This window comes from Bufo gargarizans, chromosome 1 (assembly GCF_014858855.1).
Source record: "Bufo gargarizans isolate SCDJY-AF-19 chromosome 1, ASM1485885v1, whole genome shotgun sequence".
NCBI lineage: Eukaryota > Metazoa > Chordata > Amphibia > Anura > Bufonidae > Bufo > Bufo gargarizans.
This window is the reverse complement of record NC_058080.1, coordinates 589,460,839-589,485,310: the sequence shown is the minus strand read 5'-3', so window position 1 is coordinate 589,485,310 and position 24,472 is coordinate 589,460,839. Positions and strand designations below refer to the sequence as shown.

The 24,472-nt window shown below is 46.1% G+C and overlaps 1 protein-coding gene across 1 annotated transcript; it reads left to right on the top strand.

Annotated features, from left to right (window-relative positions):
- Positions 1-473: 473 nt before the first annotated feature.
- PPME1 (protein phosphatase methylesterase 1) lies at positions 474-23,523 on the top strand. Its single transcript, XM_044290856.1, has 15 exons — positions 474-578; positions 3,636-3,733; positions 3,824-3,917; positions 4,236-4,328; positions 4,830-4,887; positions 4,993-5,044; positions 8,430-8,584; positions 9,816-9,906; positions 9,989-10,054; positions 10,567-10,696; positions 10,908-11,037; positions 13,021-13,065; positions 20,218-20,282; positions 22,040-22,107; positions 22,705-23,523. Exons 2-15 carry the CDS (start codon positions 3,639-3,641, stop codon positions 22,721-22,723), a joined length of 1,161 nt encoding a protein of 386 aa, XP_044146791.1. The 5' UTR covers positions 474-578; positions 3,636-3,638; the 3' UTR covers positions 22,724-23,523.
- Positions 23,524-24,472: the final 949 nt, after the last annotated feature.

Below are 24,472 nucleotides of genomic sequence, written 5' to 3'. Positions count from 1 at the left end.
ATCGCGGAACATACATACATACATACATATATACGTCCTTTATATATATATATAGATTATTGTTTTCTGATTTGTCCATAAAAAATGTTGGCAACCATGCAAGAAAAGTTATCATTGTTCGCATTTCTCCATAATAATAAAGTTATTGCAATATAAAAAAAAAATACGGATTTGTTTTGTATAGAATAATAAAGTTATTGTTAAAAAAAGACAAGAAAAGCTATGGTTGTTTGGATTTCTCCATACTAATAAAGTTATTGCAATATTTAAAAAACTGTTTACTTTAATACAGGTATTGAAATATTGTAAGACAAGAATTCCTGTAATTGTTCGCATTTCTCTGTGCTAATAAAGTTATTGCAATATTTCAAAAAGTGTTTACTTTTGCATTGAATAATAAAGTTATTGTGAAAAAAAAAAAGACAAGAAAATCTGAACAAATCAGGACGCGTCTCCTAGCGTACTCTGCGCCGTGACGTCAGATATGGAGGCAGCAATTAGTGGGTGGGGCCTGCTGTCTCCACGGAAACCTCCAGTGGCTGGTGGGCTGAGGCCTGCAGGGGACGGTTGCAGTGACGGTACGTCTGACGGGTGGGTGCGGGGTGATGTTTACGGGGCGGGGGCAGTGTGACCAGGAGGAGCCCCCCCCATTTATGTATAGAGGAGAGAGTCTGTGTGGGGGAGGGGGTGATAAATAAGAGCATGAAGTGGTTTATTATGGGAGTCTATTATATCAGGGGCTGTTATAACGGTCTCTTGGGGGAGGTGATCATATCCTTAAAGGAATTTTCCAGTATTGCATTTTCAAGTTTCCGTAATATTGGTGCTGAAATGATGGCTGACCGTCATGTGACCTCGATATCCCCTGCCCACAGGTTAGGGGGGGAATATGTCACCGGTGGGGGTCCGAACACTGGCACCGAACGAGAACTTGGGGGTCTCCACTTCTTCGCATGAATAGAGCTGCATGTAAACACTGTGTAAGGAGCCTCAGCTGTTGCAGAACCTCTTGGGGGAAAGGAGTGTTTGACTGATATGAAGCTGTTGCTTAAAAAAAGAGGTTCTGCAGCAGCTGACCTGTATATTATAAGCTGTAATGTGGGAGCAGGATTCACACTCGTGAAAGATGGTGGTCGCGGGGGGCGGGGGTGGTGACCGGGCATGTATAAACACCCGGTCACCTCAGAGTCCGGTGCCCCCCGCTGGCTGCCTGCGCACGGTTCAGGGAGGCGGTGGCAGTCCTCTCCATTAAAATCAAGAGAAGGTGCAGAATGTGTCAGGCAAGCGACACCTGGGTATGTCCTAAATGATGGGAGTCATTCATGTCTGTCACATTATTAGGGAGATTTATCAAACTGGTGTAAAGTAGAACTAGCTTACTTGCCCATAGCAACCAATCAGATCGACCCTTTCATTTTCCAACGAAGCTCTTAAAAATGAAAGGTGGAATCTGATTGGCTGCTAGGGGCAACTAAGCCAGTTCTACTGTACACCAGTTTGATAAATCTCTCCTGCTGGGTCTCGCTAGTAAAAGCCATGAGGCTGTAAACTGTGCCCATGTATGTCGGGAAAACTCTGGACCATTCCTTTAAGATTTCACAACAGGAAGTTCATTGCTCCTTGCTGTGTATTCTGAGGCTCTGCAGCAGCCGAGGTGTGCACTCTGCGGCTCTGCAGCAGCCGAGGTGTGCACTCTGCGGCTCTGCAGCAGCCGAGGTGTGCACTCTGCGGCTCTGCAGCAGCCGAGGTGTGCACTCTGAGGCTCTGCAGCAGCCGAGGTGTGCACTCCGAGGTTCTGCAGCAGCCGAGGTGTGCACTCCGAGGTTCTGCAGCAGCCGAGGTGTGCACTCCGCGGCTCTGCAGCAGCCGAGGTGTGCACTCCGAGGTTCTGCAGCAGCCGAGGTGTGCACTCCGAGGTTCTGCAGCAGCCGAGGTGTGTAGCACATTACTCGCGCTCCTTTTCGTTACGCCGCTCATGGCTGACATTCATATTGTCACGTACAGTGGATATAAAAAGTCTACACGCCCCTGTTAAAATGTCAGGTTTCTGTGATGTATAAAAATTAGACAAAGATAATTAATTTCAGAACTTTTTCCACCTTTAATGTGACCTATAAACTGTACCACTCAATTGAAAAACAAACTGAAATCTTTTAGGTGGAGGGAAGAAAAGAAAAAAATAATAATAATGTGGTTGCATAAGTGTGCACACCCTCTTATTACTGGGGATGTAGCTGTGTTCAGAATTTAGCAATCAAATCCACAATCCTGTTACATAGGAGTCAGCATACACCGGCCATCATGTAAAGGGCCTCTGATTAACCCCAGATAAAGTGCAGCCGCTCTAGTTCGTCTTTCCTGAAATGTTCTTAGTCGCATCCCACAGCAGAAGCCATGGTCCACAGAGAGCGTCCAAAGCATCGGAGGGATCTCATTGTTAGAAGGTATCAGTCAGGAGAAGGGGAGAAAAGAATGTCCAAGGCATTAGATCTACCATGGAACACAGTGGAGACCATCATCAAGTGGAGAAAATATGGCACAACAGTGACATCACCAAGAACTGGACGTCCCTCCAAAACTGATGAAAAGACGAGAAGAAAACTGATCTGGGAGGCGACCAAGAGGCCTACAGCAACATTAAAGGAGCTGCAGGAATATCTGGCAAGTCCTGGCCGTGTGGTACATGTGACAACAATCTCCCGTATTCTTCATATGTCTGGGCCATGGGGTAGAGTGGCAAGACGAAAGCCTCTTCTTACCAAGAAAAACATCCCAGCCAGGCTACATTCTGCAAAAACCCATCTGAAGTCTCCCAAAAGCATGTGGAAAAGGTGTTATGGCTCTGATGAAACTAAAGTTATGTTTGGCGCAAAAACAACACTGCACATCCCCAGAAGAACCCAATCCCCACAGTGAAGCATGGTGGTGGCAGCATCATGCCAAGGGGCTGTTCTTCTTCAGCTGGAACTGGGGCCTTAGTTGAGCTAGAGGGAATTATGAACAGTTCCAAATACCAGTCAATATTGGCACAAAACCTTCCGGCTTCTGCTAGAAAGCTGAACATAAAGAGGAACTTCATCTTTCAGCATGACAACGACCCAAAGCATACATCCAGATCAACCAAGGAATGGCTTCACCAGAAGAAGATTACAGTTTTGGAATGGCCCAGCCAGAGCCCAGACCTGTATCCGATTGAAAATCTGTGGGGTGATCTGAGGAGGGCTGTGCCCAGGAGATGCCCTCGCAATCTGACAGACTTGGAGTGTTTTTGCCAAGAAGAGTGGGCAAATCTTGCCAAGTCAAAATGTGCCATGCTGATAGACTCAGACCCAAAAAGTGCTGTAATAAAATCAAAAGGGGCTTCAACAAAGTATTAGTTTTATGCAACCATATTATTTTATTTTTATATTTTTTCTCCTTCCCTCCACCTAAAAGATTTCAGTTTGTTTTTCAATTGAGTTGTACAGTTTATAGGTCACATTAAAGGTGGAAAAAGTTCTGAAATGATTTCTTTGTCTCATTTTTTTTTACATCACAGAAAGCTGACATTTTACCAGGGGTGTGTAGACTTTTTATGTCCACTGTATGTCGCCCTCTCTGCGTCCTCTCATGCGGCAGCTTCTTGTCTTCCACAGAATATGTCTGCCTTGGAAAAGCAACTATACGTGGGACGGTTGCCCCCAAGACCACCCATGCCTGGAGGCCTGCAGTCCGGGTCCAAGATGAGGATGGGGTAAGAGAAGACGCGCCGTCCCTGTGTGTATATATATATAATAGGTATTTGGTCTGTTCTGGGATTTGATGATATTTTTTTTCTTTCCAGGCCAGGAAGGAAGCGAGATTTCTCCCCAATTCCCTGGAGCCAGTATTTCGAGTCCATGGAAGATGTGGTCGTGGAGAGTGAAACTGGCAAAGATATATCCTTTACTGTGTAATGGGGGTGTAGACTGCCCCCTATTTATTAACAGGGTTCCCTGTCTTATGAGGAGAAAAATTGTATGTGTGAAGTTGACCATAGACAGACCGCCCCCCCCCCCCATGTCATTAGCATATACAGACCCCCCCCTCCATGTTATTATCATATACAGACCCCCTTTCCCCTCCATGGTCCTCCAGAGCCCCAGGGGCTTTATGAGGACATGTAGACAGAGGTCGCCCCACTTAATCACGAGTGTATGGGACATATCGTCATCTCATGGAGGCCTTGGCCCAGTCCCTTCCTTAACTGGGAACACAGCTTCCGTATTTACAAGAGTGGATCGGAGGGGCCGGTCCTGCTGCTTCTACACGGAGGGGGACATTCTGCCCTGTCCTGGGCTGTGTTCACTGTGAGTACAGATATGGAGGCTGAGGATTCAGGAGGACAGGGTACAGGGGATGCAGGAGGCCATTGATTGAGGAAGATGTTTAGGAGAACAAGCAGGGATCGGCAGGGAGCTTGCAAGAGGAGGGTCACAGGGGTGTGGGAAGCCATGATGGAGATCAATGGAGCCTGTTGGGTACGGTCACAAGGGTGCAGGAAACCATGATAAAGGTAAGGTGGAGCATGTTGGGTGCACGCAGGAAGCCATGATGGGGGTAGAGGTGAAGTGGAGCATGTTGGGTGGGTTCAGGGGTGCAGGAAGCTATGATGAAAGAGTTGAAGTTGAGCACGTTTTGTATGGTCACAAGGGTGCAGGAAGACATTTTGGAGGTATGACTGTAGTGAAGAATGATGGGCTGGATGACAGGGGTGCAGGAAGTCATTATGAAGGTGGGGTCAGAGGGGTGCAGGAAGACATCAGTAAGAAGATCAGACCACCAGAGCGCTGTCCTTTTTCTCCTTCCAGCCAGCAATCATCAGCCGGATTCAGTGCAGAGTGGTTGCAGTAGACCAGCGAGGACATGGTGAGTGCCCGGCCCTGACAGGAATATGTCTGCACTCGTCTCTTTATCCCTGTTCTATAATCTGGTTGTTGGAAATAATTTTTACATGTTTGTTTTGTCTTTCAGGAGAAACTAAAGTGAAGAACCCCGATGACCTGTCAGCAGAGACCATGGCCCGGTGAGTCTGGGGCGCACTTATAGGTGCCCGACAAATGCTTCTTTAGACCTCCTCATCAATATGGCTGCCTCCGCCGACGATCTACTGGTTTTCCTAGAAAACCCGGAAAGAGATTTAGCCAGTGTATTTAATTTGTTGGAAGACTTTGGAGTAGTATCAGGGTACAAAGTAAACGCCGCTAAGTCTGAAATTCTCTTCTTGGGAAATAAATACCGCAGGAGAAATCCCCACCAACTCAATGTCCCTATCCAAATAGCCCCAGTATCCATTAAATACTTAGGAATCCACATCGGTAGGCAGCCTGGGTCATTATATCACTTAAATTACCCACCACTCTTTAAAAAGATTCTCTCAGATCTGGAGAGGTGGATGAACCTCCCCTTGTCCCTGGGCAGAAGGTGCCAACTTTTGAAAAGGATTGCCATCCCAAAACTTTTGTACCCCATGCAGACAATACCACTTCTCCTCCAACATACTGACATTAAAATGCTGGAAAGAGCTTTTACTAAGTTCCTATGGGCCGGGAAAAGACCCAGAGTGGCGTTGTCAAAATTACAGTTGCCCAAATTGAAGGGAGGTATGGCGTTCCCGAGCTTAAAGGGACTCTGTCACCAGATTTGTGCCCTATAAGCTAAACATATGGCCGTGTCGGTGCTAATAACATGAATCCTAGACTGCCCTTATTAAACCTGCTTGTGGCTCTATTAGCCCAAAAAACAGGTTTTTATAAGCTGTCACTCACCTACCTAAGGTGCCCAAGGGGTTTACGTTAATCCATGGTGCCCGCCCGGACCCCTCGCCGTCTGGTGCCCAGTGCCGCCTTCCTCACCTCAGCGCCGCCTCCTCAATCCACCCGTCCCTCTGCCAGATCCAGCGCCTGCGCACTAGGCTCAGCCTGATGCGCCGCAGACTCCTGGCAGCGGCTTCGTTGAGCGAAGTGCTAACAGAGGTTAGTTAGATTCCGCGGCGCATCAGGCTGAGCCTAGTGCGCAGGCGCCGGATCTGGCAGAGGGACGGGTGGATTGAGGAGGCGGCGCTGAGCACCAGACGGCGAGGGGTCCGGGCGGGCACCATGGATTAACGTAAACCCCTTGGGCACCTTAGGTAGGTGAGTGACAGCTTATAAAAACCTGTTTTTTGGGCTAATAGAGCCACAAGCAGGTTTAATAAGGGCAGTTTAGGATTCATGTTATTAGCACCGACACGGCCATATGTTTAGCTTATAGGGCACAAATCTGGTGACAGAATCCCTTTAAGGCTGTACAATCTGGCGAGCCTCATGCGGCACTGTATTGATTGGATGTTTAATACCAATTTTTACACTAATCTAACTAACCTCTGTTAGTTAGGGGCTAGTAGATTAACTTTGAAGTTCAGGAAATCGAACGATCAGTCAATGTAATACTGTGTAAGTAATAACAGCTGGAAAATGTTCAATATATCTAAGATGTACTGTATCTTATGTGTCAAGCCCTGTCAATTTGTCATACTGTTGTGACATGTTATTGGTATGAAAAATGACAAAAGCTAATAAAGAATATATATATTACAGGGAGTGCAGAATTATTAGGCAAGTTGTATTTTTGAGGATTAATTTTATTATTGAACAACAACCATGTTCTCAATGAACCCAAAAAACTCATTAATATCAAAGCTGAATATTTTTGGAAGTAGTTTTTAGTTTGTTTTTAGTTTTAGCTATTTTAGGGGGATATCTGTGTGTGCAGGTGACTATTACTGTGCATAATTATTAGGCAACTTAACAAAAAACAAATATATACCCATTTCAATTATTTATTTTTACCAGTGAAACCAATATAACATCTCAACATTCACAAATATACATTTCTGACATTCAAAAACAAAACAAAAACAAATCAGTGACCAATATAGCCACCTTTCTTTGCAAGGACACTCAAAAGCCTGCCATCCATGGATTCTGTCAGTGTTTTGATCTGTTCACCATCAACATTGCGTGCAGCAGCAACCACAGCCTCCCAGACACTGTTCAGAGAGGTGTACTGTTTTCCCTCCTTGTAAATCTCACATTTGATGATGGACCACAGGTTCTCAATGGGGTTCAGATCAGGTGAACAAGGAGGCCATGTCATTAGATTTTCTTCTTTTATACCCTTTCTTGCCAGCCACGCTGTGGAGTACTTGGACGCGTGTGATGGAGCATTGTCCTGCATGAAAATCATGTTTTTCTTACCTTGCAGACTTCTTCCTGTACCACTGCTTGAAGAAGGTGTCTTCCAGAAACTGGCAGTAGGACTGGGAGTTGAGCTTGACTCCATCCTCAACCCAAAAAGGCCCCACAAGCTCATCTTTGATGATACCAGCCCAAACCAGTACTCCACCTCCACCTTGCTGGCGTCTGAGTCGGACTGGAGCTCTCTGCCCTTTACCAATCAGCCACGGGCCCATCCATCTGGCCCATCAAGACTCACTCTCATTTCATCAGTCCATAAAACCTTAGAAAAATCAGTCTTGAGATATTTCTTGGCCCAGTCTTGACGTTTCAGCTTGTGTGTCTTGTTCAGTGGTGGTCGTCTTTCAGCCTTTCTTACCTTGGCCATGTCTCTGAGTATTGCACACCTTGTGCTTTTGGGCACTCCAGTGATGTTGCAGCTCTGAAATATGGCCAAACTGGTGGCAAGTGGCATCTTGGCAGCTGCACGCTTGACTTTTCTCAGTTCATGGGCAGTTATTTTGCGCCTTGGTTTTTCCACACGCTTCTTGCGACCCTGTTGACTATTTTGAATGAAACGCTTGATTGTTCGATGATCACGCTTCAGAAGCTTTGCAATTTTAAGAGTGCTGCATCCCTCTGCAAGATATCTCACTATTTTTGACTTTTCTGAGCCTGTCAAGTCCTTCTTTTGACCCATTTTGCCAAAGGAAAGGAAGTTGCCTAATAATTATGCACACCTGATATAGGGTGTTGATGTCATTAGACCACACCCCTTCCCATTACAGAGATGCACATTACCTAATATGCTTAATTGGTAGTAGGCTTTCGAGCCTATACAGCTTGGAGTAAGACAACATGCATAAAGAGGATGATGTGGTCAAAATACTCATTTGCCTAATAATTCTGCACGTAGTGTATGTATATGTGTGTGTGTGTGTGTGTGTGTGTGTATATATATATATATATATATATATATATATATATATATATATAATATATAATATGTCTGCCTCCGCTTCTACCTAGTTTCGTGTCCCTATTACAGTTGTACCCAGCACCTCGGTATTGGTCGGACATCTCGGCCCTTATCTTCAGCAGCCATTCTCTTACGTGACTTTATATGTCAACAAAGTATGATGAGCTCAGGCGGTGGGTGCTCGATTTATGCGGCTGTAATTTATATGTCAACAGGGACATTGGGAGTGTGGTGGAAGCCTTGTACGGAGACCTCCCTCCTCCCATAATGCTTATCGGGCACAGTATGGGGGGAGCCATTGCCGTCCACACCGCCGCATCTAATCTCGTCCCCAGTTTGCTGGGCCTCTGCATGATCGACGTTGTGGAAGGTGAGTGCCAAGGGTTTGTAGTATTTCAGCCATTCAGTGGTAGTCTGCAGTAATTCCTACAGTTTTGGGTAAAGGGCATCTGTCAGCAGTTTTGTCCCTATGACACTGGCTGACCTGTTACACGTGCTCTCGGCAGCTGAAGGCATCTGTGTTGGTCCATGTTCATATGTGCCCGCATTGCTGAGAAAAATTATGTTTTAATGTATGCAAATGAGCCTCTAGGAGCAACGGGGGCGTTGCTGTTACACCTAGAGGCTCAGCTCTCTCTGCAACTGCTGCTCCCTCTGCACTTGATAGTGCCAGGCAGTGATGGCGTTTCCCTGCCTGACCCTGACAATCAGTGCAGAGGGCGCGGCAGTTGCAGAGAGAGTAGAGCCTTTGGGTGTAACGGTAACACCCCCGTTGCTCCTAGAGGCTCATTTGCATACAGTAAAAATATTTTTTCTCAGCAAGGCGGGCACATATAAACATGGGACCAACACAGATGCCAGTTTCATAGGTACAAATCTGCTGACAGATGCCCTTTAAAAGGGGTTGTCTCTCTTCAGGAAATGGCATTTATCCTGTAGAGAGAGTTAGCACAAGGCACTTACTAATGTATTGTTATTATACATACTGTCTCCTTTACCGGCTGGATTACTTTTTCCATCACATTATACACTGCTTGTATCCATGGGTTATGACCACCCTGCAGTGCAGCAGAGGTGGCTGTGCTTGCACACTATGAGAAATATCGCCGACCTCTCTGGTGACTGCAACGGTGGGAGCGCACCCAGGCACACATCCGCAGCACCTCCTGTCCCAGTTGTAACTCCTGGAAACAGTAAGAGTATATTGTGATGAAAAAATGTATCAGGCCAGCAAAGGAGGCAATATGGAGAATCACAAGACATTAGTAAGTTCCTTTTTCTACATGATGAATGCCATTTGCTGAGGTGAAAGATCCCCTTTAATGGTATCAACTAAGGATAAGCGAGTCTATTCCCATAAAAGTTCGCTCCAATTCGGTACCACTTGGAACCGTACCCGAGTTCGGGAAGTGTTTTTTTACAGACTTCGCGAAGCAATAACTTCAGCTCATCGGAGCCTATACATTCTTATACTGTACGCAGCTCCTGCGAATCAGATGTTTAATCCGAAGTCGATTCGCTCATCCCTAGTATCAACATGATGCTGGTCTTCAATGAACATGGATACACTCATACTTTGAAAACCACTTCCTATTTCTCAGGCACTGCAATGGACGCTTTGAACAGCATGCAGAACTTCCTGCGCAGCCGCCCCAAGACCTTTAAGTCGCTGGATTGCGCCATTGAGTGGAGGTCAGAAATCACAGATTTAATTTTGCGCCATTGTGATTTCATGTATCAGAATGTAGACAATAACTCTTACTACTTTCTTCAGCGTGAAGAGCGGTCAGATCCGGAACGTGGACTCGGCCCGGGTCTCCATGGTGGGACAGGTTAAACAGTGAGTATTTAACTGAAAATGGGCAGTAGTGCAGCCTGCACCTCGGAGCTCATCTAAAGCCTGCCAGACGCTAGCGTCTCCCAACATCTCCTTCCTCGATATGCAAACTTGGCTTGGCTGAGCATGCATGTTTATTTCAATGGTGCGCCCTGCTGCCGCGTTTCTTCCTGGTCTGACATCCTTAGCAACATCACATGAGCGTCCCAACCAGTCGATGCAGTGATTTTTATTTTTCCCTAGTAATGTTATGGCTGTTGTTGCTGTACACATCATGCATTGTACTGCTCTTAGAACTAAAAGTGTGTGAGAGGCACTATGGTTGGATTTTAATCAGAGTAAGAGGTGCGTTCAGGGAAGATGGCGTCCGATGTGCATTGACTGATCTGTAGGGGCAAAGGAAGTTCTTTCCAAACGTGTCCTACCTTTAGGAGCTTCAGGTGTTGAAGTGTAGACAGGGCTGCAAGGATGTACAATAACCAGATGTAACATGGCATGTGCTGCTTTACCTGTAGATGTGAAGAAGCCACACGTCCTGAAGGACCAAAAGCTCTAGTAGAAGGAATCATTGAAGAAGAGGAAGAGGATGAAGAGGAGAACGGAGGAGAATCCATTAACAAAAGGAAGAAAGAGGATGATTCGGAGGTAAGCGATCATCACTGGGTCTTCAGAATCCATGAGCGCTCCTGTGGTTAAAGGGGTTTTCCGGGTCCATATTAATGGCCATTCGTGTCTGATGGCTCTGACTCTTGGCACCCCACCCATCAGCTATTTCCGGTGGGCACACTGCAGCATATAGTAGTCGCTGGCAAATGTATGAGTCTGATTTCTTCTCTTCGGTACTGTTCTATTTCAGACCAAAAAGGAGCACCCCTATACCTGGAGGATCGAGCTGTCAAAAACCGAGAAGTACTGGGAAGGTTGGTTCAAGGGCCTTTCCAACCTCTTCCTCGGCTGTTCAATTCCCAAACAGCTCCTTCTGGCAGGTGAGTGACTTCTGCTGATAGAAATCCTCCAAAACAAAACCGCATCAGATCCTACTCCCATTGGGGTACAAAATGTGATGGAGCCGCGTAAAACCATCAGTTTGTGGTCTGCCCATTGAGTTTAAAGAGGCTGTGTCAGCATGGTCAACCCTATTAAACCGGGCCTACTGGTTTATTTATGCCTGGTGTAATAGGGTTGATCATGCTGACAGGAAGTTTATCATTACTGTAATGTTTGCAAACAGTAAACACATGGGCAAAGTGGGCATGGATCCGCAAAATACGGATGACATGCATATGTGTTCCGTATGCATTCCGTATTTTTTGCGTACCCATTGACCTGAATGGAGCTACGGACCGTGAGTTGCTGACAATAATAGGACATGGAAAAATAGGTTGGACTGGCACTCATATAAGGAATAACATGGTTTATTGCATATAATTAAATAAAAATGTGAAATGTAATTTTCTTTACCTGTCACAAATAAGATGTCAATAAAATACAATGAATACACTAATCAAACCTAAAAACTTATTAAATCACAAGAAAAATAAAAATATAAAAATTGCAGGAACCGCAGGCACCAGCCGTTCACAGAATTCAATGGTTCTGGTTGTAAATCCAATGATCAATGGTGCCACCGGTTACTGCAAACCCATATGGTATTAAAACAACAGTTTCGTTTCCATGTATTATTCCAGCTTCAAAAATCCTACAAATTAGGAAATCTCAGATGCACAAAGTTCGGAACTTTCAATATAATAGTGTTTGAAAGGTATAGCAACTTTTCAATATAAAAATGTGTCTTTATCCTTGATGTTGCAAGACAACGTTTAATAGTCAGTGTTTGAAATGAATCAATAGTTCCTGCACAGCAACTTCTCAGGAAAACAGTGTAGCAATTTCCACAGCTGACACTGTTCAAACAGATTGTCCACTATTTGTAGTTACCCGCAGAAATATTTTCTTTAGGTAGAAAGCTGTTATTTAATCCGCTGTATAATGCGGTTCTGTTCTTTTCCTTATATGGTAGCGGCGGTGATCACTGTGGTAGGTGTCACTTCAGTGAAAGAATTATATGTTTCCCCACAGGTGTGGGCTTACCTCCGCCTGCGCTCTGCTCAATGGGACTAATAGATGGTCTTTTTAGGCCGCTCAATAGGACATGCACTACTTTTTTGCGGAACGACCCAGAGGACATACGGAAATGGAATGCACACAGAGTCATTTTCGTTGTTTTTGCGGACCCATTGAAGTGAATGGTTCCACATACCGTCCACAAAAAACCCCGGAATGGACACGGAAAGAAAATACGTTTGTGTGCATGAGCCCTTACTAACAGATCAGCGCGAGCCCGACTGCCGGCACTCCCACCGATCAGCTTTTATGTGCGCTGCGTTCTCTTCTCTGTTTGCCTGCTCACTGTCGACATCGCAGCGGTGAGCAGTGTAAGTACATCTCAGCCGTCCCATTCACCTGATGGCGAGCAGGTAAACGGCGAAGAGAATTCGGATTGGATGTTTAAATGCCCCACAAAGGTCTTTTATTGGGGGCCCAAAGTGTAAAATAAAAAGAAGAAATACAATATGGCCAAAATTGAAAAGAAAAGAAAGATGCCACAACACGTATCGCTGCATCTTCTTGTCCTGCCCTTGGTGACCCAAACCCCTACATACCCTATATCAAAACGAGCGTTATGGAAAGTGGACATAATTTAGAAAAGTATTTTACTAGCCTTTGTAAGAACAAAAAAATATTAAAATTAACCGGAATAAAAATGTTATGGCTTTCAAAGACATATGTACTAAGAAAAATGCGTCTGGTCTAGATTCGAAGAAATAGATACAGTTCCCAGTACATACTGTGCCTCTCCCAGCCTGGATGGAAATGTCATGGGTAAAAATAGTGGGGTGTGTTGCCCACCGTGGATCTGCCTGATCTTCGATTTGGATGATGAGACCTTTCACGTTTTGTCTTTTCAGGAGTGGACAGATTGGACAAGGACCTCACAATAGGACAAATGCAGGGTAAGACAATTGGTCTCTTCATAAACCCCCCCCCCCCCCCGCCCCATTGAACCTTCATGTTTCTGTACAGTACATTCTTCACGCTGCCAGGTCCCGCAGTTGGATCCGCTGGCGGTATTACATGTTGTCATTCTAATTATTGGGTGACCTTGTAACACAGCCCTCCAGAGCAGGAGCTATGGTTTTAAAGGGGTTGGATCCTATCGCTAGGATATGCCACCGAGGTCAGATAGGTACTGACCCCCACCTCTGGAACCTGCACCTTTCTCTCCAACGAGGCCCCAAAAGCAAAGGAGAGAGCGCCATGCATGGGAGTTCCGAAAAGAGTCAAGCCAGCGTGCTATTTTTATCTGCATTTACATGGCCGTATGAGAGCTTGTCATTTGCGGGACAAGTTGTACTTTTTAGTGGCACCACTGTATATTGCACACAATGTAGTGGGAAGCTAGAAAACAATTCCAAATGGGGTGCAGTTGGAAAAAAAAATGCAATTCTGCCACAGTTTTATGGGTTTTGTCTTTACGTCGTCCCCTACGCAGTAAAACTGACCTGTGCCCTTCATTCTCCGGGTCCGTACGATAACGCCGATACCACATTTACACAGGTTTTTCTTGTGTTTAGGCCTACATAGCTGTGTAGGGGCTACTTTTTTCCAGGACATTATAATGTGATATCCAAAGGGACCATATTTTTTCGAATTTCTTATTACTCCCTCGTTTTTGGTATATGTAACTCTCTAGTCTTACTAGCATATGAATCTTATCCACTAAGTTCTGGATAGCCGGGGGGACAGGGGCAATCCAGTGAAACGCAATTAGCTTCCTTGCCTGGTAAAGGATTCTCGTGATCGCTATTCTAAGCTCAGGGGTAACGGGTATCTCCTTGGTATATCCCAGAATACAGATTGTAGGAGTTCGATCAATAGTTATATCAAACACAGTACAGACCAAGCTCCCCACCTCAGACCAATATCTTCGCAGCCTTGGGCAATTCCACATTAAGTGAATTAAATCAGCATTATGAGCGCCACATCTAGGGCAAGTATCGTCCGTCCGATACCCCATTTTGTGTAATAAGACTGGAGTTCTGTACACTCTATGTAGTAATAGCAGTTGTGAGACTCTGTGGGCCTCACTTACTGCTACCACCGCGAAATCTTCTAATACCTCCTCCCACTGTTCCATTGTTAAGTCAGTGACATCTTGTTGCCATTTGGAATATAGCCGTAGCGGATGGGCCTTGTGTACCGCCTCCATTAAGCTCAGAGCGAGGAGATCACCCCTCTTGTATCCCCCAGGGAGGCAATATGAGTAATAATCGGATGTGAATCAGCAGAGACTATTTTCTCCTTACGGTCTTGTGTTTGTACAGCATGTCGCACTTGAAGGTAGACGTAAAATAACGTCTTAGGCAGCCCAAACTCCTGCTGTAGCATATTAAAGGATTTAAGACAGTTATTCTCGTATAGCTGACACATTCGATTAAGACCATAGACGTCCCATAATTTCGCATTAGTTACCGTGTTTTTAGCTCCTTGTACTGGTAGTTAGGCCAGATCGGGGTAGGTTGTGTGTACCCTTGGATTCCTACAATCTCTTTAGCTTTTCGCCATGCTGTGTGTATGGTGCGTAGGATACCATATTGCCTACCCTTGTCATAAAAAACTCCACCCTCCAAAGCTGCCATTACATCCTTAGTACGGATAAGCTGCTGCACAACTCACCCAGCAGTGCTCAACCCATCTACCTCTCCCCATCCCCGAAGATGCTGTAATTGGGCTGTGGGTCAGGGACACTCAGCCCCCCTGGGTACACGGCACCGCAAGTTTACTTCGGGTGTTTTTTTTTTCTTCCAGATGAGGTCTCGGAATATTGCATTAATAGAATGAAATATTCATAAGGGGATCCAGGACGGGGAGTTATGTAACATGTACAAGAGCTGTGGCATAAGGACCGTTTTTAACAAGTTGGTGCGACTGATGAGCGACAAGGGGAGTCTAATCCACACTTGGATCTTCCGTCTAAATTTATCCAATAGCGGCAATGAATTCAAACGGATAGAATCCCGAGGATCCGCCGATACCTGGATACCCAGATACTTAAAGGAGGGTACAATCTGCAAACCCGCAGTAAAACTATGATCTGTCTGTGTAGCACTTCCCAAAGACATTAGCATTGACTTTGCCCAATTAATAGTCAAGCCAGAGAGATGCCCAAAATCATTAATAATTTGCATAGCTGCCGGCAGAGAGGAAGTCCAGTCATCGAGAAATAGACATTGTCCGCATAGAGAGCAATCCTTTTCCGTTACTGACCCACAAGTGATACCCTTCACCGCCTCTGCGATTCGGAGAGCCTCCGCCAAAGGTTCCACCGCGATTGCGAACAATAGCGGTGAAAGGGGACACCCCTGTCTAGTCCCCCTGTGCAATTCAAAGGAGTCAGAAAGATTGCCATTCACCTGTAATCTAGCAGTAGGGCGTGCATATAGAAACTGGATCCAATTAATAAACCCTGACCCGAATCCCATGGCCTTCAGTACAGTAATGAGGTATCGCCACTCCACACTGTCGAATGCTTTGGCCGTGTCCAGAGACGCGACCACCGCATCCGATGCGTGGATCTGGCCCACCTGAATATTCAGGTACAGTCGTCTAATATTCACTGCCGTCGACATGTTGGGTGTGGATCACAGACTTGATCACAAGGTTCAAACGGTTAGCCAATACCTTCGCCAACAGTTTGACGTCCACCTGCAGCAAGGAAATAGGTCGCTAAGATTCTGCCTCTAGGACGTCTTTCCCCGGTTTTGGGATATCCACAATAATGGCCTCATTCATAGAAGCTGGAAGGGCATTACTGGTGTGAGCCTCCTTAAATACTTCAACAACTGGGGCAGGAGTACTGAGGAATAGGTTTTATATACAGTACAGACCAAAAGTTTGGACACACCTTCTCATTCAAAGAGTTTTCTTTATTTTCATGACTATGAAGGCATCAAAACTATGAATTAACACATGTGGAATTATATACATAACAAACAAGTGTGAAACAACTGAGAATATGTCATATTCTAGGTTCTTCAAAGTAGCCACCTTTTGCTTTGATTACTGCTTTGCACACTCTTGGCATTCTCTTGATGAGCTTCAAGAGGTAGTCCCCTGAAATGGTCTTCCAACAGTCTTGAAGGAGTTCCCAGAGATGCTTAGCACTTGTCGGCCCTTTTGCCTTCACTCTGCGGTCCAGCTCACCCCAAACCATCTCGATTGGGGTCAGGTCCGGTGACTGTGGAGGCCAGGTCATCTGGCGCAGCACCCCATCACTCTCCTTCATAGTCAAATAGCCCTTACTTTCAAAGTTTTCCCAATTTTTCGGCTGACTGACTGACCTTAATTTCTTAAAGTAATGATGGCCACTCGTCTTTCTTTACTTAGCTGCTTTTTTCTTGCCATAATACAAATTCTAACAGTCTATTCAGTAGGACTATCAGCTGTGTATCCACCTGACTTCTCCTCAACGCCACTGATGGTCCCAACCCCATCTATAAGGCAAGAAATCCCACTTATTAACCCTGACAGGACACACCTGTGAAGTGAAAACCATTTCAGGTGACTACCTCTTGAAGCTCATCAAGAGAATGCCAAGAGTGTGCAAAGCAGTAATCAAAGCAAAAGGTGGCTACTTTGAAGAACCTAGAATATGACATATTTTCAGTTGTTTCACACTTTTTTGTTATGTATATAATTCCACAAGTGTTAATTCATAGTTTTGATGCCTTCAGTGTAAATCTACAATTTTCATAGTCATGAAAATAAAGAAAACTCTTTGAATGAGAAGGTGTGTCCAAACTTTATTATTGGACATGTCTCGCAGCGCTATTTCCAATTCCGTAAGGGAAATGGGGGCATCTAACTGGGATTGCTGATCTTGTGTAAGAGCAGGGAGGTCAAGTGGGACCAGAAAGTCTTCCATCTGAGCCTCAGAGGCAGTAATTTTTGAGGACTATAAGTTGGAGTAAAAGGAATACATGACCTCTCCCACCTGCTCCGGGGAGGTACATATCGACCCTTCTGAATTACGCAGAGCTGGTATAAAGCTGGACTGATGTTGGGCCTTAGTTAAGAGAGCCAACAATCTCCCTGTCTTTTCTCCCTCCTCATAGTACCGCTGTTTTTGAAAATAATCTCCTATTCTGCGCATTCACCAATAATCGATCATTTAGCGCCTTTTGGGCCTCTTTCCACTTATTCTCAGAATCTACAGATGGATTTAATATAAACTCAGCTTCTGTTTCCACTACTTCTTGCGTCAGTCTCCTCACCTTTTCTCTAGTCTCCTTTTTCCTCCCATTAACCCTCGCTATCGAGAGACCGCGTAGAAAGGCTTTCAGCGCGTCCCAAACAATCATCCGCGAGGCAGTAGGTAAATTAAAAGCGAAAAATTCTGCCAATTGTTGCTTGACATCCGCTACATCCACTAGTATATGCAGCCAATTCGGGTTAAATTTCCAACACCTGTCTCCCTGCTGCAAGCGCGGCTGCAAGGCAATGGCTGTCAGTAACGGAGAGTGATCAGACAGCCTCCTAGGGAGGTCAGCGATATCTTGTACAAAACGGCCCACAGCCTCATTTCCTAACACCAAATCAATTCTAGACAATCAGCCATACGGACTAGAGCGACAGGAATACTGCCGCACATCCGGATTTCTCATTCTCCAGAAATCAAAGCGCGCCGCCTCCTGTATTAAGCGCGTAAAGGGAGTAATACCCTCCCTAATCACACTAGAGGCCTGGCTGAGCTTGTCTAATTTCTGACAGGGAACAGTATTAAAGTCACCGAAAAGTAGTGGGAACCTGTGGCAAGTCCGCGATAAAGGAGATCACTTTCCTGATCAGCGATGGTGAATGGGGCGGAGGGATTTAGATCCCCCATAAGAACGCATTCGACATTAAATAAAGTGCAGTGCAAGTATATATACCTCCCTTCCTCATCAATTCTTTTGGTGATGCAGGTAAACGGAATATTTTTATGAACCAGTATGCTCACTCCCCTGGCGTATGACGAGTACGTGGCGTGGAAGCTATGTCCAGCCCAGAAAGGAGTAAGCAAGTGAGTTTCCTGCAAACAACATATTAAGGGCTGGTATTGTCGTATATTGTCTAAAACCGCTTTTCTTTTGTTGGCGTCCTTAATCCCGCTCACATTCCAGCTCAGAAGATTTACGGAGCTAGCCATGGTCATCAAACATCAGCAAGTGACTAAGTAGAGCGTACCTCTTAGAAACCCAATTTTCCCTAACCGCGACCCTTGGAACCCCCCCCCCCCCCCATCCCATGTAAACAATTGGAACCAAAAGACGGACACCGGCCGCACCAACAGGTCCCCGCAAAAACTCCCATGACAGGACCGCGGGATCAATAATCAAAACCCGCCAGCACCACCAGGCCCAGCCCCGTAGATGGCTACCCTGTGAGGGGAGTGGTAGTAAGATACAAAAATTGAAAACTCTGAACCATGTTACGCGGAAAAATGAAAATAGAATCTGCAATCTTTGGGGCCTGTAGAGTCCTTGGACCCACCGCTATCACCCCCTCGGACTATGCAATTTCAATATAATCTCAAACCTAGCTATGTTATATAACTTCTATGGATCCCTGATATCTTTTGTTAGAAAGGGAAAACAGTGCAACTAAAATGGAAACTCTAGTACATAGCAGCACAAACATTCAGGCGCACGTTCTCATGCAGGCATTCAGTGCAGTACACTCAAGTATTCAACGGCAATCGGAAGAGGAGATAATTCAGTCCCCGTCTGCCTGTGGTTCCGCCGCGCGGAGTGGTCGCTCATGACGATCCAGCCATCGTACCACTTCTTCTCTTGGGTCTTCAAAAAATGTGGTAGTCCCAAAGGCCACTACTCTCAATTTTGCCGGATAAAGCATGGGATAGGACACGTTGAGACCTCGCAGGCGACGTTTTATATCCAGGATGTTCGCCCTTCTTTTCTGGACATCCAGAGAATAGTCGGGAAAGAGTGACACCTTCTGGCCATTGATGGATATTGCAGGCATTTTACGAGCCTTTCTGAGAATAATGTCTCGGTCTTTATAGTGAAGTATTTTCATGAGCATTGGTCTGGGTGGGGCTCGCGGTGGTAATGGTCGGGTCGGGACCAGATGCGCTCTTTCTACTGCGAAAAGTGGAGTGAGGGATTCTGTCCCAAATTGCTCTTTAATCCAATTTTCAAAGAAGTCAGTAGGGTTCGGCTCTTCCACTTTTTCCGGTACTCCCACAAATACGCACATTATTTCTGTGTAGACTATTTTTCAAGTCGTCCTGTTTGGCCGCAATAACATCTAGCTTGCGGGCATGCTCGCTCGTTTCCCTTCTGAGAGGTGGTATGGCGTCCTCCAGATCCCCCATGCGGCCTTCTAAAGCAGTGGTACGTTCCGCCAACCGTTTTAAATCATGGCGCACTATAGACACGTCCTCTTTAATAGTGCCCACTTGCATTGTAAGAGCAGTTAAGGACTTAGTGATGGCTCGCAGGATGCCCTTAAGAGTAGGTTCTTCTGGCTCTGGATCCACGCCCCCCCCCCCCCCTCAGATCAATGGGCCACCTGCAGGCCTCCACAGGAACTACAGCTCTGATACGCTGGGTCTATTCAGAGAGAGTGAAGGAACAGCTGCCCCCATTTGCTGCATGGGGGAGCCGTTCCTGGCCCGGAAGAGCGTGCTTACGGGTTTTCAACATTTTAGATGTCGTGGTCAAATGTAGTGTAAATGTCTGTGATTGGCATTCTCAACGGTTGCAGACATTAGACTTGGGCCACTGCCGAGACCTGTCAGATATGGCGCTTGGGAGCCGGCACCATATATAAATCCCCTCCACAGGTATGGTGCTAGGACTCGTCTGCAATCCAGTGGTCTGGTCCCCCAGGGTCAGTGCACCACTGTTCTGCAGCCACAAATGGCAGGCCATCTCAGGAAGGTTTCAGTAAGAATCTGGGATGTCAGATGAGATACTTTCCCAGGACGCCATACAGGGTGTGAGGTCAGTAAGCCAAAGTTCTGACTCCACAGCCCTGGTGCCATACCTCAGGTTGGGGGCTTGTTGCAGAAGCTCATGAATGTCTTATGTTTTTCATTACAGGAAAGTTCCAGATGCAGGTTCTCCCGCAGTGTGGCCATGCTGTACATGAAGATGCTCCAGATAAAGTAAGACCCTCATGGGGGACAGACCCTTATCCTCTGTGTATGTCTGATACCGTAGGTGGCGTTTAACCGCTGTGACTACTACTGAGACATAAAGCAGAGGTTAAAGGGGTTTCTGGGACTTAGATATTGATCACCTATCCTTAGGATAGGCCATCAATATTAATCCCCTTTAAAGGGGTTTTCTCATCTCAGACAATGGGGGCATATCGCTAGGATATGCTCCCATTGTCTTATAGGTGCGGGTCCCACCGCTGGGACCCGCACCTATATCGAGAACAGAGCCCTGAAAGTTAAGGAGGGCTCACTGCGCATGCGGCCTCTATTCATTTCTATGGGGCCGCCGAAAATAGTCGAGCGCTGGCTCGGCTATTGCCGTCTGCCCCATAGAAATTAATGGGGGCATGTGCCGCGCATGAGCGGCACGCTCCCATTCACTTCTATGGGAGAGGCGGGGATTAGCGCTTGGTGATGGACGGACCCCGGGAAATCTTGGGTCCTCCAGCCACGGCTCTCCCCGCGCCGTTCTCGATATAGGTGCGGGTCCCACCGCTGGGACCCGCGCCTATCCGACAAATCCTAGCGATATGCCCCTATTGTCTAAGATGGGAATACCCCTTTAAGCCTTCAAGGTGGGATATCGATTATAAATTATGGTGATTTATACATTATTTACAAAAGCCTCCGAAAAAAAGACACATTCACCTCAATGTTCCTTGGCTAATATTATCCCTACGCTTCCCCGATCACCTGCTCAGCTGATCCCTGACTGCAGTGGTGCCCCTGTGTGTTGAGAGGTACAGACTGAGGCTTTTATAATTAATGTGTATGCCCAGTCAACCTAATTAAAGGGGTTTTCTCACCTAGCAACAAGCCATCAGTTTATGGGGCCAGCGGTTGGACCCTCACAGATACTGAGAGTGGAGCGGATGAAGCTACCCCAGCTGTGCTTGGAACTGCAGCCTTCCCAATTCACTAGAATAGAGCTGTACTGTAGTTCCCCACAGAGCCGGGTGGCGAGGGCGACGCTCTACAGGGAAGGACAGTAATAGGGACGCAGCGCTAAACCATAGCTGTGTCCCCTGCATTCCCTTCATCGGTGAAGGTCTGACCTCTGGAGTCATAAAGTGATGACCTATCTTACCTATATGCCATCATTTTTCACAACGGGTGTACCCCATAAACTGACCACTGCCGTTAGTTAGAGCCAGTACCCAGTCCACCCAGTGAAGATTTTTGAAAGCCATCTGTCAGTAGATTTGTCCCTATGACACCGGCTGACCTGTTACATGTGCGCTTGGCAGCTGAAGGCATCTGTGTTGGTCCCATGTTCATATGTGCCTGCGTTGCAGAGAAAAATGACGTTTTAATATATGCAAATTAGCTTCTAGGAGCAACGGGGGCGTTACCATTACACCTAGAGGCTCTGCTCTCTCTGCAACTGTAGTTTGAGTGACAGAGACAGGCAGTGTAAATGTTTGATCACTGCCTGGTCCTGTCAATCAAAGTAGAGAGTGTGCGGCAGTTGCTCTAATGGCAACGCTTTCCCCGTTGCTCCTAGAAGCTCATTTGCATATGTTAAAACATAATTTTTCTCAGTAATCCGGGCACATAGGAACATGGGACCAACACAGATGTCTTCAGCTGCCAAGCGCACATGGAACAGGTCAGCCAGCGTCTTAGGGACAAAACTGCTGACAGATGCCCTTTAACGTGTATATTTCTCCAGGCCGCGCTCTAATGACGTCTCTTCCTCGCAGGTCGCTGAGGCTGTCGCCACCTTTCTGGTGCGTCATCGGTTTGCAGAACCAGTTGGGGGATTTCAGTGGTAAGACCATGAGATAGAACCTAATGTTATTTAATATGTCCCTTTCAGAGGGGTGAAGATTAGTGTTGAGCGAAGCGAGCTTCGGATGAAGCATCGAAAGTCGCTTCGTTCAAAACTTTGGAATAATAGTGTACAGAGATCCGTCTCCGCACAGTATTAAAATGTATGGGCTCCGATGAGCCGAAGTTAGTTATTCACAAAGTCTCGCGGGACTTTATTGAATAACTTTGGTAGTTGATGTTTAAAGTGGAAAACCGCTTCAAAACGTCTCGCACGACTTTGTGAATAACTAACTTCGGCTCATCGGAGCCCATACATTCTAATACTGTCCGGAGACGGATCTCTGTACACTATTAATCCGGAATTTTGAACGAAGCGACTTTGGATGCTTCATCCGAAGCTCGCTTCTCTCAACACTACAGAAGATATTCAGGCCCGGGGTCGGTGGGTACAGCTGGTTGCCTGCTAGTTGTGGTAGATTCATGTCATTACTGTGGGAGCCATCTCTCTACAAGGGGGTCCTGAGGGGGGGAACTCCACCTGTACAACATGCACTCGTGTTTTTGTGTCTTACCAGTCCTCCTTTGTGTTTTCCAGTGTGTACCAGGCCTGTTAGTGCCCTGCAGTCGGCGGGCACCCAGTCGTCTTGTAAATAACTTGCTCCAGAGGCCATAGCGATGACCCAGTTCTACATCGTCCCTGGTACAGCAGAGCGACGCTTCCAACAATACATGCCAATCAATACACAAGTCAAGTGTCCGCGGTGTTTCCTTTCCCTCCTCTTCCAGGTCGGGGGGTGCCGTTGCTGTGTTAGCGTGGCCATCACGCAGCCGCCCCTCAGTGGACCGATGACCTGCTTCTCGTCATTGTAACTTATGGTCACAGTTCGGAGGGAGGAGCACAGTCTTCTGTGGGGGTTCACAAGTGCCCCCTGTTAGTGAGGCCAAGCGAGCCCATTATTATTTTTTTAAATATAACTTTAGGATGTAATTTATAGTTTACAGTAATCACATTAGAAGGAGAGAGACCCACTGATACAATTCTGCACGTTTCTGACCTACCTTCCCCATTTGGTGCTTTATAAGCCATTCTTAATCGGAAATTCGCTGGTGTAAACTGTGCAAAATTTATTTCGAGGTGCCCGCATCTTGGTTTGTCCTAAAGACAGAAAATGCTGGGGGCAGGCATAGATTTGGCCTAACATTTGCACCATTTGCTGTCTTTAAAAGTATTAAATGTGTCAGAACTTGGCTGGCCACGCCCCCTACATCCAGTCGTCCCCGCCCACTTTCTTTGCACTCTTCAAAAGTAGCTGCAAAAAAATTGCAGATTTTAGCGCAAGTTTGGCGTGTGACAATATTTACTACTTTTTGCCGCAATTGATTTAATAAATGACCACTAGTTCTAAATTCTCAATACTTTGTTTGCTTTCAGTGAATGGTAACCTTGTTATTGACATCCAGGAGCTGAATCTCTTTAAAGGGCATCTGTCAGCAGTTTTGTCCCTATGACACTGGCTGACCTGTTACATGTCAGCTGAAGGCATCTGAGTTGGTCCCAAGTTCATATGTAGCCACATTGCTGAGAAAAATGAGGTTTTATGACATGCAAATGAGCTTCTGGGAGCAACGGGGGCGTTACCATTACACTTGGAGGCTCTGCTCTCTCTGCAATTGCTGCACCCTTTGCACTTGATTGACAGGGCCAGGCAGTGAAATCATCATCACATCTGCCTGGTCCTGTCAATCAAAGTGTAGAGGGCACAGCAATTGCAGAGAGAGCTGAGCCTCTAGGTGTAATAGTAACGCCCCCGTTGCTCCCAGAAGCTCATCTGCATATCATAAAACCTCAGCAATGTTGACACATATGAACTTGGGACCAACACAGATGCCTTCAGCTGACATGTAACAGGTCAGCCAGTGTCATAGGGACAAACCTGCTGACAGATGCCCTTTAAGGATCGAATACTTTTCACGGCTGAAGCTCCGTTACAATTGTATCCGATGTTGACGCTGGATTCACTGATACATTGTGGCAAACTATCAGCATTGCAGGGAGGTGCATGCTGCTCGCAGAGCATTGTCAAGAATGTACATTTAAAAGACCCTGTCCTGTCCTAAACCTTTCCAAAGCTGAGTGTTTGTTACAGTTGTAGCCAGTCTGAGGTGATCACATCAGCAGCACAAATCTCTCCTGTCCTAATAGTTTGTTACAATGTGTCAGTGCAGAGTGACCTGCATCAGACTAGACTCCACGCTCCATCAGCATTGGAATGTATTAGGTCTGAAGCCTATTTCGCTATTCCCTGACAGCAAACAGTGGTCTTAAAAATGGTAAGGAATTGCATCACAACGTATTTTAGAAA